This window comes from Ambystoma mexicanum, chromosome 5p (assembly GCF_040938575.1).
Source record: "Ambystoma mexicanum isolate Mex_15411 chromosome 5p, UKY_AmexF1_1, whole genome shotgun sequence".
NCBI lineage: Eukaryota > Metazoa > Chordata > Amphibia > Caudata > Ambystomatidae > Ambystoma > Ambystoma mexicanum.
Genome location: NC_090930.1, coordinates 268,166,832 through 268,192,174, shown reverse-complemented (window position 1 = coordinate 268,192,174; position 25,343 = coordinate 268,166,832). Strand labels below are relative to the sequence as shown.

General features: G+C 43.8%; 1 protein-coding gene across 1 annotated transcript in view; it reads left to right on the top strand.

Moving 5' to 3' along the window:
- Positions 1-14,377: 14,377 nt before the first annotated feature.
- Positions 14,378-25,343, top strand: part of MCTS1 (MCTS1 re-initiation and release factor) — a 367,576-nt gene continuing 356,610 nt past the window's right edge. The window contains exon 1 of the mRNA XM_069612677.1: positions 14,378-14,596. Within this exon, the coding sequence (XP_069468778.1) occupies positions 14,586-14,596 (11 nt within the window). The 5' untranslated portion in view covers positions 14,378-14,585. The remainder of the gene's footprint in view (positions 14,597-25,343) is intronic.

The following is a 25,343-nucleotide window of genomic DNA, read 5'->3' as shown; positions in this document are numbered from 1 at the left end:
TGAGGGCTAGTCAGAGCCGTGAGTGGGGCCACAATGGTGGACAAGGATGAAATAAAGCACCTGTAGAAGTTGGCGAAACCCAAAAAGGCCTGCTGTCAGGTTTCGTGGGATTTGGTTGAATGTGGTGGAATGAGGATATGATTAACATAAAGTATGGTTTGGGCCTTAACTTTCTGTGCGGAGTGTGGAGAGCTTCCCAAGCCAAAATGGAGACTTCCAAAAGGATCAGTGATTGGTCAGAAGTAAAGAAAAGGCATTGTTAGAACATTCTAAACCGCCTTTCATTGTCAGAAGCCCAGCTGGAAGGTCTTATGTTTGAAGCTCCTCTTAACAGTTCTTTTCTTAACGTCGGACTAGCGTTAGAAATCTTACACTGTCTGCGCAAGTGACAGTGTGGTAGCCACGCGACTCCTAGGCGTTATGTTTTAATTACTAACATTCTAACCTGGCGCGTGATCATCTCTGGGCTGCCTCTTCAAGGATTAGTGTCCGGAACTGAGGAATTTCTTCTTTCCAGTTTGAACACTTTACATTAAGAAGAGTGAATACTATTCCATTACGCATGCGCCCATGCCAGTTTCATTTTTGAACTCTATTTCTTGTTCATGAGCGTATCCATTTTAGAAGGAGTAAACAATATCTTCACGCATGCGCAGACTCTGGATAAAAGAACGCTTCTTTTATGAGCGATCTTCTTTGCAAGCAGAAGATCCAATTAATGAACACTTTATATATTCAGGAAACAATTTTAATTTGAATAGTCAGTGTCATTTTTGGAATTTTGTGTTGAAGCTAGAAATTAATACGAACAACAGGTATAATATTTCCAGCGAGTTGTTTGGGCAAACGACATCAGAACTGCTAGAAGATTAACTCATTAAACTGAGAGAGATTAGCAGATTTTCATACCTAATTGAAGAAATTAGTAAGAGCATCTGAGACTCTATTTTTCTGTTTTCTTCAGTATAATTTACACTCGTCCTCTACGTTATTCACAGAGGATAATCAGGTATGGTGGCATGTTTATTTACTTAAATTGATAAAGAGAAGTCAGAGCCAAGAAATTCAAAGGTTATTGACTTAAGTGAATTTGTTGTTATTTTTTTTTTACCAACAGGTTGACAGATAAAGAAGCTGAGCAAAACCTGAAGTTTATTATTTTGTCCCATTTTCCCCCTTTCCCTTGGGGGTGCTCTCAACTGAACTGTTTGATACCAGTTAAGAGGTTAGCATCCAAAGGGGACTGCGGGGGTTCAGCAGCTTCCGGGGACAACATCAGATTTGATAAAGCCTGACAGTATGAAAGGCCAGAAAAAATAGTCCTCCTAAGCTGTTATGAACCCCGAGTTCTCAATGGAAGCGTTAAGTGTTTTAGTGAGGGAATTACAGGAGGAATTAAAGGTAGCATATCAAGAGAATAAAAAATTAGGACAACGAGTAGATGAGTTATGTGAAAAGATGGCACAGACGCAGGGAATTGGGAGAGAAGAATTCCCCCCGGAATTGGTAAGGGCTGGTGAGGAGAGAGGTGTGGGTAGAGGCGACGGGGCAGAAGGAGGTTTTAGGGCATTAGTTATGCCAGTACCTTTGGCAGCTCCAGAGCGTTACTATGGAGATTCAAGTAAATTTCAGACATTTGTAACCCAATGTGAGTTGCACTTTCTTAGTAGGCCCGAACTATTTCCTTCTGATGCTTCCAGAGTTACTTTTATGATGTCTTATTTATCAGGAGAGGCTTCTACTTGGGCAAGTTTATTGGTCAGGCAGAAGAGTTTATCTTTAAAAAATGTTTCTCTTTTTATGGAAGAATTTAAGAAAAAGTTTGATAAAAGACAAATGTCCTTAGAAGTTGATGGGGAATTATTAGAGTTGCGTCAAGGAAACAGAGACGTGGTCACATATATCACACAGTTCAGGTCTTTGGTTTTAGAATCACAGTGGCCAGCAGAGAAGAGGTCTTCTCTTTTTTATCGAGGCCTCAAGGAGGAGTTGAAGGATGCCTTGTCCAGGGTAGTTCAACGCCCTTCTTCTTGTGAGGAATTGATTGATTTAGTAGTTCAGTTGGACTATCGTATAAGTGAAAGGAAAGCAGAAAGGCGTCGTTGTACTCAGGGGGAGGTGAGGTCAGTCCTTAGAGGAGATCATTCAAGGCTTGAGGTGGGTAGTAAAGAAGGGAAACCAAGGGTAAATGATCAACAAATTAGAATAAAAGGTCCTTTATCAAAAGAGGAAAAGGCTACGAGGCGTGAGAATAATTTGTGTTTATATTGTGGTAGGAGCGGTCACTTTTTAGGAAATTGTCCTTTTACACCCAAAAAATGTTCATCAGCCGGAGGAAAAGGACAGCAAATTGCAAATACAGTTCAGTCAGCCGTTCCACACATAACTGTAAATGTATCCTTGTATTTGAAGGAGGAAAGGAAAGGGTATGGACCGGTAGTGATTGATTCAGGAGCCACCGGGAACTTTATGGATTGGGGAGTAGCTAAGGCTTTGGGAATACCACTTGTGAGGAAGGATGTTGTGGAACAGGTTCGGGCTGTAGATGGAACTTCTCTTTCATCAGGTCCTATAACTCATGAAACTGGTGTCTTGGTTATGGAATTACATGGAGGTCATAGAGAAGAAATCTCATTTGATTTAATTGATACACCAATTCTGAAAATAATTTTAGGCATGCCATGGCTAACCTTGCATAATCCTCAAATTGATTGGAGTAGGCGAGTGGTAGAATTACAGTCTAGTTTCTGTTTAGAAAACTGCCTTTTGAAAGGTAATTCTGGAAGGGAAGAAACACAAGGTTTGGTTTCCTTTTTTTTGACTGACGCAGGTATTACAGGACATAATATAGGAGCGGTGTTAGGACATCTTCCGGAGTGTTATCAAGGGTACAAGGAGGTTTTTGATGAAAAGGAGGCAGGAGAATTACCTCCACATAGGAGTTTTGACTGTAAAATTGATTTGGAGCCCGGGGCGGTTTTACCAAGTAGTCGAGTGTATGCATTAACGGAAAAGGAGAATGATTATCTTAAAGAGTACCTCGCAGAAAATTTGGCTAAGGGTTTTATTCGTCATTCTCAATCTCCAGCCGCATCTCCATTATTTTTTGTACCAAAGCCAGATGGGTCTCTCAGAACATGCATTGATTATAGAGCTGTGAATAGGATTACAATCAAAAACAAGTATCCTCTCCCTCTAATTTCGGAAATCTTGAATCAGGTCCAGGGAGCCACAATTTTTTCCAAACTAGATTTACGTGGTGCCTATCATCTGGTGAGAGTCCAGGAGGGTGATGAGTGGAAAACGGCATTCAAAACCCGATTTGGGCTTTATGAGTACTTGGTAATGCTTTTCGGGTTATGCAATGCACCAGCTGCCTTTCAATTCTTTATGGATGAAATTTTAAGAGATTTTTTAGATATATTCGTAGTAGTATATATTGATGATATTTTGATTTATTCTCAGGATTTAGAGTCTCATAAAATTCATGTGGGAAAGGTTCTACAAAGACTCAGAGAGAATCATTTGTTTGCTAAATTAGAAAAATCCCAGTTTCATACTAATTCTGTGGAATTTTTAGGATGCATTGTTTCTCCCAAGGGGTTGGAGATGAATCCGAACCAAGTTCAAGCCATCACGGATTGGCCAACACCAACGAAAGTAAAAGAAATTCAAAGCTTTTTAGGTTTTGCAAATTTTTACAGAAGGTTTATTGAAGGATTTTCTTGATTGATTGCTCCCATAACGAAACTCTTAAAGAAAGGTGCCAAATTTGTGTGGTCGACAGAGGCAGAGGAGGCATTCCAAGAATTAAAGAAAAGGTTCAGTTCGGCCCCTATTTTAATTCATCCAGACCCATCTCAGCCTTTTTATGTAGAAGCGGATGCATCGAATCTTGCCATGGGGGCTGTTCTTTCTCAGAGACATCGAGAGACAGGACAACTTCATCCAGTGGCTTACTATTCTAAAAAATTTTCTATGGCAGAACAAAATTATACGATCTCAGATCGAGAATTATTGGCAATCAAGTTTGCTTTTGAAGAGTGGAGGCATTTTTTAAAAGGAGCAAGACATACAGTGACTGTGTTAACAGACCATAGAAATTTGCTTTTTTTGAAATCAGCCAAGACTCTCACACCATGGCAGTTAAGATGGTCATTGTTCTTTGCTGATTACGATTTTATAGTGACATTTAAGCCAGGTAGGCTTAATGGAAAGGCTGATGCTTTATCACGTCAATTTCCTGGAAGTGAGATGGAATCAGAGAAGGAAATGATATCCATTATCGATCCATGCTGTTTTATCTCTGCCGGAATACAGAAAATTGAGGATGTTGAGGAAGAAGTTCGAAAGTCCATGTCAATTGCACAAATGGTGGAATGGGTTCGAAAGGATCCGGTTCGAAAAATTGAGAAAGGATTGCCGTATTTTGAAAATAAACTTTACTTACCTATTTTGGAATTGAGAGAGAGAATAATAAGAGACTGTCATGAATCTATGCTGTCCGGACATCCAGGTTTTAGAAAGACGCTAGAATTGGTCAGGAGGAGCTTCTGGTGGGAAAAAATGCGTCAGGACATCTTAAATTTTGTAAAAACCTGTGCTATTTGTGCTCAAATGACGAATCAAACCGGAAAACCAGTCGGGTTGTTGGAGCCGTTGCCTATTCCACCTCGTCCTTGGCATACAATCTCCCTGGACTTCATTACAGATCTTCCTTGTGACAAGGGTTGTACATCTATTCTAGTTGTTGTGGACCTCTTGTCAAAAGAGGCTCATTTTGTTCCAATGGAGGGAGAGGTTACTGCAGACAATTTGGCCAAAGTCTTTTTGCGAGAAATAGTTAGACTGCATGGTCTTCCTAATCAAATTATCTCAGATAGAGGTCCTCAATTTATTTCTAGATTTTGGAGGGTTTTTTGTAAGGATTTGGGTGTGGAAGTCAGTTTATCATCAGGTTACCATCCCGAGACCAATGGACAAGTAGAAAGGGTAAATCAAGAACTGGAGAAGTATTTGAGGTGTTATCTACAGGCAGGGGAAGAATGGGTGGATTTGATTTGGCTTGCCGAATTTGCTTATAATAATTGTGCTAAAGATTCAACTAACATGTCTCCGTTTTATCTTGGAAGAGGTTTTCACCCACGGTTTTTAAGTTTTGAAATTACTGAAGAGTCAGAGAATCCTGGAGTTGAGGTTCGATTAAAAACTATGAGAAAGAATTTGGAAAGAGCTAAAAGAGTACTTTTCGATAGTAAACAGAAGTACAAAAGATTTGCAGATCAAAAAAGGAGGTTGGGTCCTAAATATAAGGTTGGTGACTTGGTTTGGCTTTCGACGAGACATTTAAGAATTAAGGGCAAAAACAAATTTACTCCACGTTTTGTAGGTCCATTTAAAGTAGAAAAGGTGATCAATCCAGTGTCAGTACGGTTAAAACTACCTACTTCCTTGAAAATACATCCAACTTTTCACATTAGTCTATTAAAACCTGTGATTCAGGGGACTAGAGTTGTACATCCACCTTCACCAGTTCAGTTAGAGAATTCATCTGAAGAGTTTGTGGTGAAAAGAATTGTAGACTCCAGGAGGTTAAGAGGGAAACTACAATATTTAATAGACTGGGAAGGTTTCGGACCTGAGGAACGTACATGGGAGGATGATGTGAATGTGCATGCACCACAATTAGTCGCAAAATTTCATAGAAAGTATCCTTCTAAAGTTGGCCCTGGGACAGGGCGTTAAAGGGGGGGTACTGTCAGGTTTCGTGGGATTTGGTTGAATGTGGTGGAATGAGGATATGATTAACATAAAGTATGGTTTGGGCCTTAACTTTCTGTGCAGAGTGTGGAGAGCTTCCCAAGCCAAAATGGAGACTTCCAAAAGGATCAGTGATGTGATTGGTCAGAAGTAAAGAAAAGGCATTGTTAGAACATTCTAAACCGCCTTTCATTGTCAGAAGCCCAGCTGGAAGGTCTTATGTTTGAAGCTCTTAAGATTTAGAAAACTTTAGTTAGGCCCTTGTGCCTAAAATTGTTTATTTGGATCAGAAAAGTGTTGGAGAATTAAGAAGAAACTTAGAAAAACGTTCCAGTGCAAGAAAGAAGCAAGCTAAGTGAATTCTTTATATTTTAAGGAACTTTGTGATATTCAAGCAGGAGTTAAATATCAATACCATTAATTAACTTGTTCCTGTTTTCTTAGTTTTTGTTTAATTAGTAGTTCATTTCGTTCTTTCAAGAATTTATTTTGGAATTTCTAGAACTGTATTTTAAATTTATTGAACTGCGTCACATTTTTTGCACCTGGCAAGTTGGAGTGTGGAGGTCTGTTTATCATTTTAGCGTCGTGTGTTTTTTCGGCCGTATAAAAGATTATTGAGTATTGTTCCATTTTTTGGTAACAGTGCTTTTCTTAACGTCGGACTAGCGTTAGAAATCTTACACTGTCTGGCAAATGACAGTGTGGTAGCCACGCGACTCCTAGGCGTTATGTTTTAATTACTAACATTCTAACCTGGCGCGTGATCATCTCTGGGCTGCCTCTTCAAGGATTAGTGTCCGGAACTGAGGAATTTCTTCTTTCCAGTTTGAACACTTTACATTAAGAAGAGTGAATACTATTCCATTACGCATGCGCCCATGCCAGTTTCATTTTTGAACTCTATTTCTTGTTCATGAGCGTATCCATTTTAGAAGGAGTAAACAATATCTTCACGCATGCGCAGACTCTGGATAAAAGAACGCTTCTTTTATGAGCGATCTTCTTTGCAAGCAGAAGATCCAATTAATGAACACTTTATATATTCAGGAAACAATTTTAATTTGAATAGTCAGTGTCATTTTTGGAATTTTGTGTTGAAGCTAGAAATTAATACGAACAACAGGTATAATATTTCCAGCGAGTTGTTTGGGCAAACGACATCAGAACTGCTAGAAGATTAACTCATTAAACTGAGAGAGATTAGCAGATTTTCATACCTAATTGAAGAAATTAGTAAGAGCATCTGAGACTCTATTTTTCTGTTTTCTTCAGTATAATTTACACTCGTCCTCTACGTTATTCACAGAGGATAATCAGGTATGGTGGCGTGTTTATTTACTTAAATTGATAAAGAGAAGTCAGAGCCAAGAAATTCAAAGGTTAGTGACTTAAGTGAATTTGTTGTTATTTTTTTTTTACTAACAGGTTGACAGATAAAGAAGCTGAGCAAAACCTGAAGTTTATTATTTTGTCCCATTTTCCCCCTTTCCCTTGGGGGTGCTCTCAACTGAACTGTTTGATACCAGTTAAGAGGTTAGCATCCAAAGGGGACTGCGGGGGTTCAGCAGCTTCCGGGGACAACATCAGATTTGATAAAGCCTGACACCTGCAAGGCCTTGAGCGTCTGAGGTATCGGCCATTCTAGGACCGCCCTAACCTTGGATTCGTTCATGGACAGGGCCCCAGGGGTGATGTGGAAGCCCAGAAACTCAACAGACGTTTTATGGAACTGACATTTCTCGAGTTTGGCAAACAGCGAATGTTTCTTTAGACGGGATAAGACCTCCCGGACATGCTGCACGTGGTCATCTAGATCTCACGAAAAGATCAGGATGTCGTCCAGATAAACAACCATGTACACGTCCAGAATGTCCCTGAATATGTCATTCATAAAACGCTGGAATGTGGCCGGGGCGTTGCATAAGATGAAGGGCATGACTAGGTATTCGTACAACCCGTAACGGGTGCAAAAGGCAGTTTTCCACTCATCACCCTCGCGGACGTGCACTAGGTTGTACGCGCCCCGAAGGTCCAGCTTGGTAAAAACGGAGGCATGGAATAAGGAGTCCAGGAGGGGGGTGATCAAAGGGATTGGATACCTGTCCTTTTTAGTGATGGCATTGAGGCGCCGGTAATCCACGCAAGGGCGTAGATCCCCCTCTTTCTTGGGAACGAAGAAAATAGGGCTTGCGGCTGGTGAAGTAGAGGGGCGGATGTGGCCTAGTCGTAGGGCGTTCTGGACATACTGCTTCAGAGCCTGTTCTTCCGAGGGAGACAGAGAATAGATCCTGCCCGAAGGAACGGCAGAACCCGGGATTAGTTCAATCGGGCAGTCATATGGCCTGTGTGGCGAAAGCACCTCGGAAGAACCGCGATCGAATACTGATTCGAATGCCTTGTACTCAGGGGGAACTCCACTAACCACCCCTCCAACAGTATGGGAATCCACAACCATTGATCCACCGTCATTCAATGTGAGATGAGCGAGAGCTCCCAGGGCCCGTGATGGAGTATCTGCTTCCTAATGGGCTGGGAGACAATAGTTCTGGCAGATATCTGACTCAAAGAGGACCGTGCCTGTTTGCCAGTTAATGAGAGGATTGTGCTCACGCAACCAGGGTATCCCTAATATGATACCGAACTGGGGTGTGGTAATCAGGTCAAAACGTAGCATCTCTGTGTGAATGTCTTGTATAGTCAATAAGAGAGGGGCAGTTTCGTGCCTTACGGGACCAGAGACTAGGGCAGTACCGTCTACAGCCTGGACCGGTTTGGGTCAGGTTTTCACCACTAAAGGCAGATTGAGAGAATGGGCCAAGGCAATGTCTACGTAGTTCCCCGTGGCACCAGAGTCGATGATGATCGTGACTGCGTGGGAGATACCCGCAGAGGGACAAAGAGTGGCCTGTACAAAGATGGGCTGAACCCGAGCAAAAGCAAGAGAGGCACCCGGAGATGAGGATTGGAAGCTCGACCTGGTCTCCGGGTCTAGGGTCGAGCTGTCTGAAAAACCTGGGACTTCTTGGGACGTCGGGGGCATTCCTTAACATAGTGTCCCGTGAAGCCACAATAAAAGCATGCATTATCCACCCTCCTTCGTTCTCTCTCGGATGTCGTGATGGGACTACGTAACCCTCCCACTTGCATGGGTTCCTCAGTGCTGGAGGCGGGAGTATTGACCGCTGTGGGGTGGGAGTAGCCCAACTCAGCCCTGCGCTCTGAGCGACGTGCATCTACCTGCAGGGCAAGATCCACTAGTTCTTGATACTGAGTGGCCACGGAGGGGACCACTGATAAGGCATCCTTCATTGGATTACTCAACCCTCTATAGAAAATGACCGCCCGCTTGCTTTCTGGCCATGATGTCTCAGCGACCAATTGGTTGAAGCGGGTGATGTAGTCTATCAAGGCCCCTCTACCCTGGGTTAGTTCTAACAGCTCCAGATCCCTGGATTGTGCCTTGTGCCGGGTGTCGAAGACTCGGGACATCTCGGTGACTAGGAGGTCAAAATCATAGAGAACTGGACTATTGTTCTCCAGTAAAGGGTTAGCCCAAGCGGCAGCCGTTCCGGCCAGGTGAGACAGGGTAAAGTCCGCTTTAGCAGTGGGGCTGGGGAAGGCCAGAGGTCTGCACAGGAAGTGCAACTTGCACTGATTGATGAAGGTCCTGGACTTCTTGGGGTCGCCTTGGTAACGTTCAGGAGCGGCCAGAGGAGAAGGGGCTGGAAGGACCACCGCAGTTGGGGCTGGGGTACTTGCCACTAGAGGAGGCGTGGCTGGAGCGGCAGCATCCCCAAATTCAGAGTCTGCAGGGAGGGAATGCTGGACACTCTGTATGGAATCTAACCTTTGGTGAATCACGGTGTTTGCGGCGGCCATATCCGCCCTTAATATTGTAATTGCCTGTACTAAAGCAGCTATGGGTTCTTCCGTGGACCCCTGCATCGTTCAACACGACTATACGTCTTCTCAGTCTGTTCTGACTTGAGTGTCGTGTAGACCGTTGATACCTCCGTCCCCAAGTGACACACAGGGGAACCTAAAAGAACCCCGCTGTGCGACCTTTGGAGCCACAGGTGGGAGATGTTGCTTCCCGGATCCACGGAACCTCAGGAACACTGATGCTGCTGTAGAAAGAACGGGGTTAAGTACCAGGCAAATACAATAGAATACAAGAATCACAGGGTCTAACTAATCTTACCTATCCGGTGGCTGGAAAACCCGGGAGACCTAGTGAAGGAGGTTCGAGACTCAGATGAAAGGTAGTCCCCAGAACAACGGGGACCGGAGTCACACGTGGGTACAGGACATCCCACCTGAACCAAGGGCTGGAGGCGTAGCGTGAGCCCTCAAAGGGCAATGGCGTAGTGAAGACAAACAAAGTCCAAAGGGATGATCCGAAGGCAAGTGAGGGACGGGCCGAGGTTCAGCAATGAATCAACAGTTCCAAGCAAAGGTACAAAGGATAATCCGAGGGAGTCCAGGTGAGTGATCCAAAGTCAAGGTAAACCAACAGAGCAAAGCAGAGCAAAGTCCAGACGTAGCGCCAAACAGAGTCGAAAGACAGCTGAGAAGCGGTGAGTGCTCCGTGCATCAAGCGTTATGTACTGGGCGCTTCCGGGTCACGTGATGCCCTCCATCGTCACGTGGGAAACGCTGCTCTGAGTCACGTGAGCGGACGACTGTTCGATGCGGAAGTGTTCTGTCGCCCCGTCTGCTGTGTGCTCTCCATGGCAACTGCCAATGCAGGAAGGGCTGCAACCGGGCACGTACATTGTACCCGGTACGGAGCTTTCGGTCCTGTGGGGTAACCAAATCACGTGAGTCTCGAAACCTGGGGGGAGTAGTGTGGGAACCCGGGGAAGGTGTTGTGGGGGTGCTAGCAGTGTTCTGATGTGCAGTGTTCTGATGTGCAGAGGAGCGTCTAACAGCCACACTACACACAAATGCTACTCTTGCACCGCTTTATAATACAAATCGCAAACTAATCTTAATAATCTAAGGAAAAAACATGCATCAACCAATAAACAATGAGAATCATGTACTTAGCTCGCTGCCCGAACAGCAAAGAAACAGGACGTTTCAGGGGAGTTGGAGTTGAGGATTGGAGTTGAGGATTGGCCAAGTTTATCACATGGTTTTTCTTCATGGACCAATAATACCTTGGACTTCCAAAGACTTTATCTAAAGTGGTACTTGTAGTTTTTTGCCTTTGTTACTGTTTATTGTTGGTTTGGTTGAAGCTGCTCAAGAAGTAAAGTTTAAGAGAAAGCATAATCCGAGCCTCCGGTTTTGACATAGAAAGCACATTAAATCCATAACTACTCAACATTGTAAAATTCTAAAAGAGGACATCTTCTGGTTCTAACAGACATGAATGTGTACAGTGACCAAGCTCTTCCAGGGTGGTTTTGGATTGTATCTATTGCATAAAAGGTCAACATTCTGAAGCACCTGAGAGGGAGATTTTGTCAGAGAAATCGGGAGAAATTAATTTTCACATAGGAATGCAGTGGGGTTAGAATTATTTTAGGCGGGAGGACGTAAAAAGTAGCAACATTTTTCAATAGGGTTGGTATGTATGCCATTACCTACTTCCAAGACATTTCTGATGCAAACAAATTCCACTGTGCAGTGCATACATTTGCATGTCGGGCAATTCAGCGTTAAACCCTGTTGCTGGAGTACTGCAAACAACCTTAACAAATGCTCCCTCTCTGACTTAGAATATATGATATGATATGATATGGCATTTATAAAGCACCTATAAACAAGTGTTTCAAGGCACGACGAGGCAAGGGAGGGGGAATAGAGGGAAGACAGACAACGATCCTACTGGGACAGGGGTCATTCAGATTGCGCAAGTGCATGGGAAGGGGAAGGGGTAAGTGCGTGGGGGAGAGAGAGGGGACAGTGCAGTACATGGGATAAGAGAATAAATAAACAATAAATAAAAGTACGGCCAGCAGGTGGCAAGTGCAAGGGTAAGTGCAGACATCAGGTGTCAAGTGCTGGTAGTGGGACTGTAGGGATACAGAAACAGTCCTCAAGTGCGGGGGTTGCCAGGAAGGCAGTGCAGGTGTGCGACTGGCAGGGGAGGGGACCTAGGCCTGAGATCAGAGGGTGGCACAACAGGCCTACAGTGATGGAACACAACCGAGAGAGAAAGAGGACGCAAGACAAAACTCCTTCTTTCCCTGCCGAGGAGGGGGCAGGGGCTGGCGAAAAGGAGACCACCAACAAAGTAACACAGGTGAGAGCGAGCAAGCTCAAGCGTGCACTAAGCGTAGACCTCCCAGCAGTAGGCAGGAGATTAGCAAAGAATGTAGTCTGTTGGCACTCCATATCCAAAGATGCTAGGGTCTTGGACATGGTTCGAGGGTTTCACAAAGATTTCTACATAACACCAAGACAGAATACACCCCCATATCATAGTGCAGGTGACGGACTCCTTCATAGGCTTCAGAAGCAACGTGTTGCTGGTCAAATGAAAACACATGCTGAGGCTGGTTAGCAACTTGAGAGGGTTGAAGGATTTAGTGATTTACAGACACTTCTAAATGGAGAGGATTCACCTCTTAATGGATATAGTATTGCAGGCAGATTGGCTAGCCAGGATAGACCTCAAAGATGCATACCTGACGGTGCCCATTGCAGCAGAGCACCGGATATTCCTGAGATTTGTCTGGGGGTAGTTGACATGGGAATTTTGTTGCCTACCCTTCGACCTAGCGTCAGCACCTTGGTGTTTTTACCAAGCTGATGAAACCTGTAGTGACACATCACCAGATCAATCCATGGAATTCCTGGGTTTTGTGATAGACTCGGTCCGGGGGTCACTCAGTCTAACAATTACCAAAGTGAACGACATCAAGAAACAGATAAAACACACTCTGTTGAAGAGACAGATTTCATTACGAGAGATTGCCAGGCTGGTAGGCCGTCTTGCATCATCAATTCAAGCCATTTTCCTGGGGCCTTTACATTACAGTACCCTTCAGAGGCTAAAGAACCAATAACTCAAGAGGGGCGCATCTTTGGAATCAAGCATCCCAATTTCCCAAGAGGTGAATAGAATGGTGGATCCAACATATGGATGCTTGGAACGGGAGAGCTATATTTGGCTCGTCCGCGGACCTGATTATTGAATCCACGGCCAGCAGATGGGGTTGGGGAGCCCGATGCAGAGACATGTCAACAGGGGGCAGGTGGTCGAATTAGGAGACAGCATCACACATGAATTGCCTAGAGTTGCTTGCAGAATCCGTTGCAGTGAAATGTTGGACTCAGAAGAGGACCCAATGTTGCGTACTCTTCAAGATGGACAACGTGTCAGCGGTCAGGTATACAAACAGATTGGGTGGCACAAGGTCCAGAATGTTAGCAGAGTTGGTAAAATAGTTTTGGCACCTCTGTCTTCAGAGACAGGTTTCGGTGACAGCGGAATACCTACCGGGCCGCCAGAACATTCGTACCAGAAAGTCATAATCCTATTAATGACATGGAGGTGAAGGATTTTCCCACCCTTGCAATCGAGTTGATCAATGAATGTAATGTTGTACATGCTATGTATATTGGAATGATTATTGTACTGATATTGTTAGGATGTCATGACATGATTTCCCCACCCTCTTGGTTCAGTTCACTGAGATATGTTTTTTTCATATTAGGTACCATTGTGGATACAAGATAGCTGGGAACTCGGAAACCACGTTTACCTGTTAGGGCGCATTTTTGGATCAGCAAAAGAAAGAGGACGTTTCGGGGGAGTTACAGTGTTTATGGGACTATACAGTTGCATACATGCCAAGCCTCCCGATTTAGGCGGGAGACTCACGACTTTTCAGTGAAAACTATAGGTATTTTTCACGTTCTCCCACCTATAAACATTCTAGCGCCAATGTATTCCTATGGGGAAATTTACATCTCCCGATTTCGCTGATGAAATCTCCTTTCCAGGTGCTTGGAAGGTTGGCATGTATGCAGTTATTGCTTGGTTTTTCTTCATAGACCAATAATACCTTGGATTTCCAAAGACTTTACCCAAAGTGGGTTTTTGTCTTTGTTCGTGTTTATTATTGGTTTCGTTAAAGCTGCTGTTTAAGAGAAAGCATAATCCTTCGCCTCCATGACTTTCATAGAATTATGACTTTCTGGAACTAATGTGTTGAAAATCTTAATTATTGTGTCTGCTGCTTGTGCTTATTGTATTCATTTTATATGACTAGCATTTCACGGTTATTTTTCCAGAATGTGCGTCTATAAAACTGACACGTTGCCCAGACAATCTAGGGCGATTGTCCACTGTCTAGACCCCACTTCCCATGTAGGTGATGCTAAAGCACGACTGCAGGAAGCCAAAACTATCCAGGCACGCCACCAGGGCGTTCTAAAGTTTAACACTAACAGATTCCTTTAATTGTAAACCCCCAAACATTTCTACAAAAGATAACAAGGCAATTATAGAAACACGTGCAGTAGTCTGAAGGATCGTATGGCATTCTTCAGCCTTTGCTTTGGTAGGACTAGCCCAATCCAAGAAGGCGGCTGCCGTGTGGAGGCCATCTTGTGTTGGTCTAATTTCTCTTTGCCTGGTAGGATTTTGCGGCGTGACAGTGTTTCCAATACTGGCAACTTTCAATTTACCGATGTCTGCCGTAAAGCGCTGACATCCGGCCGGCTGAGACAGGGAGACAGCCGGGGCCTCGTGTGATTGCAGAGGGAAAAGGGCTCAGCTGATCCATCTCTACCAGAGCCGCTGGAACAACAGACTCCCGGCTTTCCCTGTCCTGCATCAATTGAAGGCAACAGTGGCTGTCAGTATGTTTAAGAAGTAAGTGACTTAGTGAAGTGCCATAGTGAAGTGCCAGCACAGGTGCCCATTTCACTGTCATGTAAATCTAATTATGTCATGTGCACATCTATATACCTTGCTATATTTAAAGCATTGCTGTGAGATTTTGGGAGGGTATAGTTTACGCAGAAGGGCCGGGGAAGAGTGGTTATTAATATTGCTCCAGATGAGTTTAATGTATGGACCGTCGATTTTCATGTCTAGGCACCGGCTTTTGGGTACTGGAGGGTGCAATTAATGCACGGCTTATGGGAGGGTGTGTGTAATGTATGGACCGCCGATTTTCATGTCTAGGCACTGGCTTTTGGGTACTGGAGGGTGCAATTAATGCACGGATTATGGGAGGGTGTGTCTATGTCCTGAAAGGTCGTGTTTGATGCAACGGCTCTGATGGTGTGTTTATTGCACGGCACGTCTTGAAATGTGTAAACCGCTTGCATGCAACCAGAATATGTAGGTTTCAAGAGATTATAAACGCCGCCCACAACCCTCCCTGTATCAAGTGCTGAAACGTCATTACTCTGTAGCAGCCCAATCGAGTTCGGCACAACCTGCTTTCGTCTGCATCATCTCGATGAGGCATACCCATGTACACCATACAGTCCCTGGGGCACCCTCGCCTATATTGAGTAGTCGCTCCAATGTGCTCTAGCACCTTGACGCGTCTCTTGTGCTAGATGAGATTACCAATAAAGATCTCAGACCAAATAACCGGACAGACTCAAAGAATATGGTAAAGTACTACTTTATTCTCAATTTAATGAAGCATGGTCAACTGGCAGACATCGGACTGATGCATGCACACTTGCGCACAAACTTGTTTACGCAGAGGTTTTATACCCCAATATGCGTCATATCACCCTACGTGGCAAACTGTAAACCTATCAACGGGAGGGATTGGTTAGGGGAATGCATCTACTTATAGAATGCACATGGTTTAGTACTTTATTGCCAGTCTCTTATCTGTGAGGCATGTCTCGAACTACTTATAAATAGGCATGATACTGATGATAGCGGACAAAATGGCAGCAAACTGGTCTATGCAACATTTTATAGTAGGTTGCCACATAGACCCACTTATTGGTTGGCATTCTCACCCAACCTTGGACGTTCGGCATGGGTAGCATCACGTAAGCAAAACGAAACCCAAGTGCTTGCTTCACGTCAGATTACTCCAACCTTTCCCACTTAGTCCATCATCTCTCATCAGTCCGGCCATGAGCAAACGCTTACTGTTTGTAGTTCACCTTGTAGCCTGCTCTCTGTTCTGGAACGTTCAAGATAGTGTAAGCACATCACTATCTTCATCCACAGCTTAATGAATAGCCCATGTTTTCGACTTCTGGATCACGTGTGAGGAGACCGCTAATTTGTCCGTTTTGACCGCCTATCTACTGCTATTTGATTTAACTATGCTGGGTGTTGTTGCTCCTCTTGGCCTCTAGAAGCTCACTCCATCTCGTAAGAGTCTTATTCATTGTTAATTGTCCAATACTTTTGCTGTTGCAAATGTTTTCTTCTTCTTGAAATCCAAGAGAAATATGTCTCATGTCGATGGCTTATCCGTCTGCCTCCCTTTTTGCTTTGCAGCTATTCCTTGAAATAACATCCTTGATTCCAGGCCAGCATAGACTCCTTCGTTTTGCACACTAAGCTAATTCTCCAATGCCTGCTGACTCTACAGCCATGGTCTGTTTCTGAGGTAGCTGAATTGAATCTTTACACAAGCCAGCGTCCATTTTCCTATCATGGACGTCCTTGCCACGTTATGTTTTCCTCTAATGCAAGATTATATGTGTCTCATCTACCTTGCTGCTTATTTACACTTATTGGTCAACAAATTACTTCATTCTTCTTTGTATATATGATTACTTTATCGTTTCGTAATGTTTCTCCTATCACTTCAGTTACATCGTTACTCTTCAGTATATTTATATCGTTTGAGTATGCCTTCGTATAGCTTCTTTATGACATCACTCTGCCAGCGTCGGATTTCACTTGGCACTACATGATATCCAGCCGTGTGTGCTGACATCCCTCCCCTCCTTCAGATACATTCGATACGGTTATGAGTGCATGTCGTCTCTCATACACTCGATGTGGTATAGGCATAACACATGGAGTCCCCCATAGGGCCCTTCTCCTGGTTTGTTTGTTTGTTTGTTTAATTTATTTGTAGAGCGATCCGGACCCATGGGTAGAAGGGCGCTTTAAGGATACGGTTGCAGTCATGAAATATTCATTAACATTTACAGGGCACATCAATTTACAAAGAAGGATTTACATAATACGACAATTTACATATAATACAGGTGTGGTTGGAGATGAGGGTAAAAGCTACTCTTTGTTCAGTAGCCAGTCAATAACTAGTTTCCTAAAGATCGGGAAGGACTCAGTGGTTTTAATTTTGAGTGGTAAGGTGTTCCAAAGTTGGGAGGCTAGCACAATGAAGCTAGCGCCTCCTGCTCTTTTTAAGGCAAATCTGGGCACTAGTATGTTTAAAGAGCTGGTTGATCTGGTGGTTCTGGATGAAGAATTTAAAGTAAATTTGTTGGAGAGGTACGGTGGGGCTAGATTATTTAAGGCCTTATAAGTGAGGCAGATAGTTTTGAGGTCGGTTTTATTTTATTTTTATTTTTTTTTTTGCTGTATGGAGAGCCATTTGCATGCTTTTCTGGTTGTAGAGATGTGTTCACGCCTTGGGATGTTGAGTGCTGCACGTAGAGCATTGTTCTGGAGAACCTGGAGTTTGTTAATTATGGATTGGTTGGCTCCTAGGTACAGGCTGTTGCAATAGTCTAGTTTGGATTGAATGAGTGCTCTGGCCAGAGTGAGGCAGCTGTCGGGGGGGGGGGATAGGAAGGGTTTGCTAGCCCCGATTAGCTTACCTGTACATGCAGTGGCCGAGGCGGTTGAGTTGATTTGTTTGGCGAGGTTGGTGTTGGCATCAAGGTGGAAACCTAAGGTTTTCACACTTTTAGCGATAGGGATGGTGTTACCGTCTATGATGATGTAACTGGGGCTGAGTTTAGACAGGTTATTAGGATAACCGATCAGCAGAAGCTCCGTCTTCTCATCATTCAGGCAGAGGCCGTGGGTGGCCATCCATGCCTGAATGATGGAGAAGATTTTGTTAATCCGGGTGACGTCTGCATTGTAGTTGCCTGAGATGGTGAGGAGAATCTGGGTGTCATCTGCATAGTTGGTGTAGGTGATACCCAGACGGTCCAGTTTGTTGAATAGAGGCTTCGTAAATATATTATACAATGTGGGGGAGACACAGGAACCTTGTGGGACTCCGCAGGTGATGGGGATTGGGTCAGCAGCGGCTGTTGTGGAGAAGACTCGCATGGTTCTATTCGCCAGGAAGGATTGTATCCATGTGGAGGCAGAGGAGGAGAAGTGGGCTGCGATTGATAGGTGATTGCATAGGATTTCATGGTCGACTAAATCGAAGGCTGCTGAGAGGTCTAAGAGAAGTAGGATGGCTGCATTGACTTTGTCTTTGATTTCATCAATCTGGCTTTTGAGGTCAACCAGAGCGGTTTCAGTTCCATGTTGCGGTCTGAAACCAGATTGACGTATACCCAGCAGTTGGTTAGATTCCAGGTACTCCTGAATCTGGATGTAGGCGACTCTGTCCAGGATTTTTAACAGAAACAGGACAGTGGTGATGGGTCTATAATTGGTTGGTATGGCTGGGTCTAGGGATTTGGTTTTTTTAGGAGAGGGAGCACCCAAGATTGTTTTAGGTTGTTGGGGACAGAATTGTTGGCAAACGAAAGGTTGATTAGCTTAGTGATAAAGGGGGAGAGGTCTCTGGCAGCATCTTTTATTATTTGGGCAGGGCAGCTGTCCCCTTTGCAATTAGGTTTTAGGGAAGTGATAATTATTTGGACTTCTAAGATGGTCACTTTCTTAAAGGTGAAGCCTATGTTGGCTTTGTTAGATGTAGGTGGGCTTAAGCTAGGGTTAGTGATTTTGTTGCTGGGGAGTTGTTGACATTTGTTCACAATTTTGGTCTGGAGCCCTGTGATTTTAATGTTGAGGGCATTCTGGATGCTGGTGCACCAGGGTTTATCTTTTGAGCAGTTGTCTGTGGGGGGTTGGGGTTTTCTAGCTCCTTTAGAATTTTAAATAATTCTTTGGTGGAAGAGCCTGCCTGATCATGTTGCAGTATGACAGTGGTGAGGGGGTAGGAGTTAGGGATAATGTGTCCACCTGCTCCTCTAAATTCCCCACCATTAGTCGAGTCCACCACCGCATTCCTCTCTTCATTCTCCTTTATCATCTCTTCATACTGTCATTTCTTTGGGACCCGTATCTTTGCCACCCCCCTTAGGTGATCTGCATTCTTTATATGTCCATCCACACTCCAGGTCATGTGGCAGCAGTCTCATGATGGTGAACAAAATATCCAACATCCTACATATTTTTTATGATCCTTGGGATAGTAGAACTTCATTCCTGGAGGTGCAAGGATACTTTTCTTTATATTCTCACGGGTACTTTCCTCATTTTGCATCTGCTCACCAGTTCCAGCGTCTATATCAATCATGATCTTCATCCCAATAGCTATCTTTGCTGTCTTCTGGCACTGTCCCAAGATAATCCTCATAAGACAGAATCCCGACAATGGCATCTGTCCCAAGATGATCCTCATAAAACAGAATCCCGACAATGGCATCACAATTATTACTCAGAGTATTTTAAATTCATTGGCCAGCCATGTTGGAATCCATGACAATAGGATTGAGAACCAGTCATCAAAAGGATGTCTCATCAGCTTCATCTACCATCTTTATATGCCTGGTCGTCAGCATAGTTATTACTTCTTTCGGGTTCTATTCTCTCCATTATGGGATGGTATGAATGTACAGCAAGAAGGCCCAACCTTGGTGCACACGTCTCCTTCTATTGCTGTAATTAAGTCCAAGACCTACCTGTTCTGGAGAGTCATCAACCTGATGGCTCTCGATTCTTCTCTGATTGCATTTAATCCTTTTATTGTTGCATTAATCGTCTACAGCAGCTCCCATCTGGTAATTTGCAGCCACTTGGCGTTCACTGCCGTCCGGAGTCCTGGCTTAAATATAGATGTCATTATGATTGCTGAACAGTTTCTGTTCATCTGGAATGTCTTCATAACCCTTTATTTTAATGAAAAGTAGTTCTCCCTTTTCAGCCTGCAAAGAATGAGCAATCTTTTCCTTCTCTGTTCGTTCATCTTTGGAATTTCACCGATTTTAGAGATCACTAATGCTGGAACATGTACTAATAAGATGGAACATATTCCTCCCCAATTTTGAGGCAACTGCATGTGAGCTCTGGATCCACAGGCCCAACATGGGTCCATCCGTACAGCAGTTCCTCCATTAATCCTTGGGACCTCAAATGTCTGTCCACATCTTTTGTTCTCTCCGACTAGAACCGAGTTTCCATTCTTGAAGCATGTTATTGCATTCTTCAATGGTATTATAGATACTGGACCTGGTTCGGTGTCGACCCATGTTAGTTACCTGGAATACCTGGCCTGTGATTCTAGGCATCTGTCATTCACTATTTGCACTATAACTACTGGTTCTTTCTTCAATAAATTTGCAGGGAAAGATAATAATCCATCTTCCCATCCGGTACTAGTGTCAAAACGCCCATATACCAATAGCAGAGGTATTTCCCAGCATCCTGGCTCTCCTGACCTTTCCGTCATGTCTGAGCAATCCATCCTCTTCATTTTGACCGTTGTTGTTATTCGTTCTCAAATCTGGGATGGATACATACATTTTTTGCTTGTCTGCCCAGTCCCACCGTCTATCCTTTTTTAAAAATTGTTTACATAAGTATGTTCATATTCAAATGTTCCCCTTTATCACCATCGCAAAGTTGCCCATTTTCCTTCAAATTGTCCTCTGGTTTTACATGCTGCTAGATGACTTAGACATATTGCATCATTTGCAGGCATCTCTTTGGCAATAAATGTTCTTGCAGCATTCGTGGCATACGGTATTAAGTGACAGACATAGCAGCTTCCATCTGACGTTCTCACTACCACCTCCTTCATGTGCTGATACTATAGGTACTATAGGTCTAAATACCATAAACATCAGACTCTAATATGTATGTAAAAACAGCATACAAGAATGTGTGTATTATAATTGGTAACATAAAGATGAAATGTGCTTCTCTTCTTTCAGCTCCAGTAATTCAACGCTTTAAGTTTAGCCTATCTAAAAATGTTCCCGGATAACAAAGACTTTTTATTCCTTATCAAATGTTAAAAGATATTGGCCTTTAGTCTAAAGTGCTGCTGTGTTCTTCATTTTTCGTGTCTTTACTCTTGGCCACAGAACGAATCTGCATGCGCAGAACTTCTGCAACTACTGACTGAAGAAAGAAGGAGAGGTCTGGGTTTCCCCTTTTATATGGTTTTATGTCGTGCAAATGCTTTTAACTTATCAACTGTAGGCGTAACTTCTTCTACCTCATATGGACCTTCAAAGCGGGGCATGCGCCAAGTGCGTACACACTTTCATGCCAGCACCTGGTCCCTTGGGTATAGGCTGGTTTCTTTTAACAAATCTTCTGCTTCAATCGGTTGATTGTCTTTGGTGCTTCTCTTTGACCCCTCACTTTTGGTTTTTGACCTGTTGAGACATGAAAGAAACAACTGCAGTTATTGTTCTTAGGTAATCATGCATTTCATCAGCTAATGTCATTGCTACACTATGAGCATAATTTTTTAACCTAGGTGGAGTAGCAAGGAGGGTTCTCATGTGGCGTTCAGTGACCAACTCATTAGGAGTTAGATGGGGATCTGAGCCAGGCTGGTTTCTTAGGGCATATAAGGCAAGGGGTAGGCAATATAGCCATTCCTTCTTTAAAGTCATATTTACTTAAACAATACTTTCCTTCAGTTATCCGTTTAATCGTTCACAGACACCATTTGCCTGTGGGTGATACGCAGAGAAAAACCAATGCTTAAACAGCTAGTTTACAAAATACTGTCTCAGACCGTAAAACCTCACACACCTCATCTTGGGAACACTTCACTCATAAGGAACGGCAGCTCACGTTAGCTGTTTCATGTCTGCAGCATATCCACATAATATATATGCAGATGCTTAAATGAGCCGTTGGGTCTAAGAATTGCTCCCCTCGCTGTTGGCAAATTGTGCCCTACAGTCAATTTCGGTCACACAGTTCAGCTTTACTACTGCTGATCCAGTATGCTTTTCGCCAGTCGTTTGGAGGGTATTTTCTGTAGCGTGGGGGGTTTCATTATAGTTTTCAGTATATGTTGTGCAATCATGTACATAATCATCCTCCCCTACTGGTTCATCTATGAACGTTGCTGGATTCACTGTCTTGTATCTGACAATTTTAATCACATGATTCAATATAATTACCTTGTATCCTGATGCTCTTTGTGTGGTCAATGTACTTTTAGGTTTCATTAAAATTGCAAATAATGCATGCTCTACAAATATTACTGAACACCCCATGTTGGGAAGAATTCTCTCTTTAGGCTGAATTTCCTAACCTAGGGAGTCCCCCAGCAGCTTTGCTGGATTTCTGGAGTTTGTTTTTTCCTCCTGCCAAGAGTGAAACTCTTTTTCTCCCACTCTTGGACATGATTTATGGTGTTCCTTTGACTGCTTATGTGTTTGATGGGCTATGGGGTCCTTTACTCCATAGGGTCTCATGTGTTTTTACTATGTGTGTTAAACAGCACCCTCCGTGCAGTAACACAGGGGTGTCATAGTGACCCCCCCCCACCATAGACTCCATACCCTGGGACTGACTACTGTCTCCCAGGGCATGTAAAGTCACCATTGGCTTTACTAGTCCCAAATTATTAACAGAAACCGGTACAAACCATCATATTGTGGACGTACTGGTCCGGGCAATTCGATTGCCCCGGGGTCTGTTAGTCGAGGGGGCACGTCTCGGTCCCCCCTGATCGAGTTTTGGCTGGTGGCAGTGGAAACTACTTTTTTATATTCGACCGCGAATATTTTCCTATGGGATTTTCCCATTGTTCGAGGCTACCAACTATTTAATTCTCATAGCCTCGAACATACCGCCGGTTTATTTAATTAATATTCATTCTCCAGTTGGTATTTTTTGCCAAGACTCGATTCTAAAATGGCGTTTGTGTTCTCTTCTGTGACTCCAACCCAAGTCGAGCCCTTTGTTCCACTTTTTGGCGGGCTTCTCCACAGAAGCCTCCAAAAGTGGTGCCACTCTGTCTGGGTACCACAGGGGGTGTGGAAGGGGATTAGGCACCCTGGACTGAGTTACCTTGGTAACTCAAGTCGCACTGTTGTGTGATTTGGCCCACCACTTAGCATGTTTGTTTGACAGCTAGGCTGAGTGAATGGGGGTATGCTGCATAAAAGCAGGGCTTTGGGGACTGGAACTTCAGAAGTCGCCACAGGACCTGAGAATCCGACGAGGGAGAAGCTGAGCCGACCTACCACGATGACCCCACCGGTGGAGCCCTGCAGAACCGACTCACCACTTCCCGACGACAGAGAAGATCTCCCGGCTGGAGAGGCTTCTTCCCCTGACTGGTGGGCACAACCAGTTTACCTTCTTTTCTTCGCACCCTAGACCGGTTTGTGGTCGAACTGCCCGTGCCAAGCACCCCGGCAGCCGGATAGCCACTTGCCACTGAACCTCGAATCAACGGACCGCTCCTTGTACCTGAGAAACCCAGCGGCTGGTTTCTTCCCTGGCAGTGCAACAGACTCCTGTCTTCCTCCACGACGAGATCCTCTCTTCCCCCGGACGAAGCACCGACTTGCATCCGCTGCCAGGCACAACTGCCCCCGCTGGAGTGTTCTCACCACTTTAAGGTACCGTGTCCGCCAGGCCTCCCTTTCTAAAGATTGCTACAAGGTAATAACTCCTTAACCTTCTGGACTGGGCTGGCCGCCTTGACCCTCTAACTGGTCCCTTTCTTTGATCCAACTCCTTTTTGAACCATTACAAGACTTTTTGGTGCACTGCAACCGTGTGACCTTGGACACATTTCGTTTCGATCCTCTTAAAGCGGATCCGGCCTACTGACTCTGAATTCACGGTCTTACTTTGCCTTCCTCTCTTGTTATGTTCTTGTAAAAGTGTTGGGATCTGTTTCAATTTGTTCTCTGCTTTTCTCTCCCTTTTTAAAACAAACTATTAGAGTGCCATCTACGTTAAGCGCTCACCGCTGTCTGAAAATAAGTGGGGCTTTATTTAAGACTTGTCTAATATTCTTTTAAGGGAGTGTATATCTTTTAGTGACCGTATTTTTGAATTACTTACTGTTAGTTCCTGTGTGTTTTTCTAGATGTGGTTTTTAAATAAATAATTATATCTCTTTTACACCAAGCCCTGGTCAGTGTTTACTTGTTCTATTGTGTCCTCTTGACCTATTGTGAATACTCTGTATACTGCCTAACTCTTCTTTAGGGAAGTCTGACTGCTCAGCCACAGCTACCAAGTGAATCTGTGTGGTACAGACTGGTACCAAGTGGGTTTACTGCCAAACACCTGTAGTCTTAAATCTTTTGCAGTGGTCCCAGAGGGAACTGCACAGGTTTCTGCCTAACACCCCATTGATGTACTTGAAGCTTTTTTTGATTGCAAATGCAGCAGCAGCTAAAGACTGCTCATAGGGATAATGCCCTTTCATAACTGGATCTAAAATTCCAATATAATAGGCCAATGGTTTGTGTCCATGTCCTAATGTTGTTTTCTGTGCAATTACTGCTGTCATGACTTCTCCATTTGAATGGGAAAATAAGTTAAATTCATCATGATAATCTGGAATTCGCAACACAGGGGCTGTACTGATCTCCTTTTCTAATTCTTCAAATCCTTCAGTCATTTCATCTGTCCATATTATTTTGCTTTTGCCCACCTACGCTTCTTTAAGCCCTTTTAAAAATTGGTTCAATATATGTACTGTAATCGAAAACCGAGGCCCTGCTATAGTTAAATAGGCCTAAAAATTGTTGCATTTCCTTCACTGTTTTAGGTTCTGAGATCGTCATAATTGCTTCTCTTCTCTCAGGTCTCACTTTTCTCCCATCATGAGAAATCAACTGTCCTGTATACAAGACCCCTTTTCTGACAGTATTGTAGCGTCGCTTTGTCCACTTTATATCATTTTTCTGAGAGTATAGACATGAGATTAACTGAATCTTCTCTGCATCTTTCTTCTGTCTCACTACACACCAAAATGTCATCCGCATATTGGACGATTGCACTTTCGAGCTGAACATTACCTAGGTCCATCATTACCTATGCCCATCAATATTTAATAGATTGATGGGAACTCACAGTACCCCTGAGGCAAACAAGTATGTTTCCGGCGAATATTTCTATATGAAAAGGAAGTCGGATCCTGTGAGTCTTAATGAAGGGGAATTGAAAATAACAAGTTTTTTAAAATCTGACTGTGAAATACTTGGCCTTAGATGGGAAGTTGCACAATATTGTTGCTTGATTTGGAACTAAAGGAAATTGCTTCGCCTATATTGTTTAGCGGACAAAGGTCCTGTATAAATACCCACGATTGCCACCTCACCCGTAGATTTTCTTACTGGGCACACATCCGTGTTACATGGAGAATGGGATGGTAATAATATTCCTTGCTTCATTAGAGTGGAGATGGTCTCAAATATACCTTCATCTGCCTCTCTGGACATAGGGTATTGCTTTGCACGTGGCAAAAGGT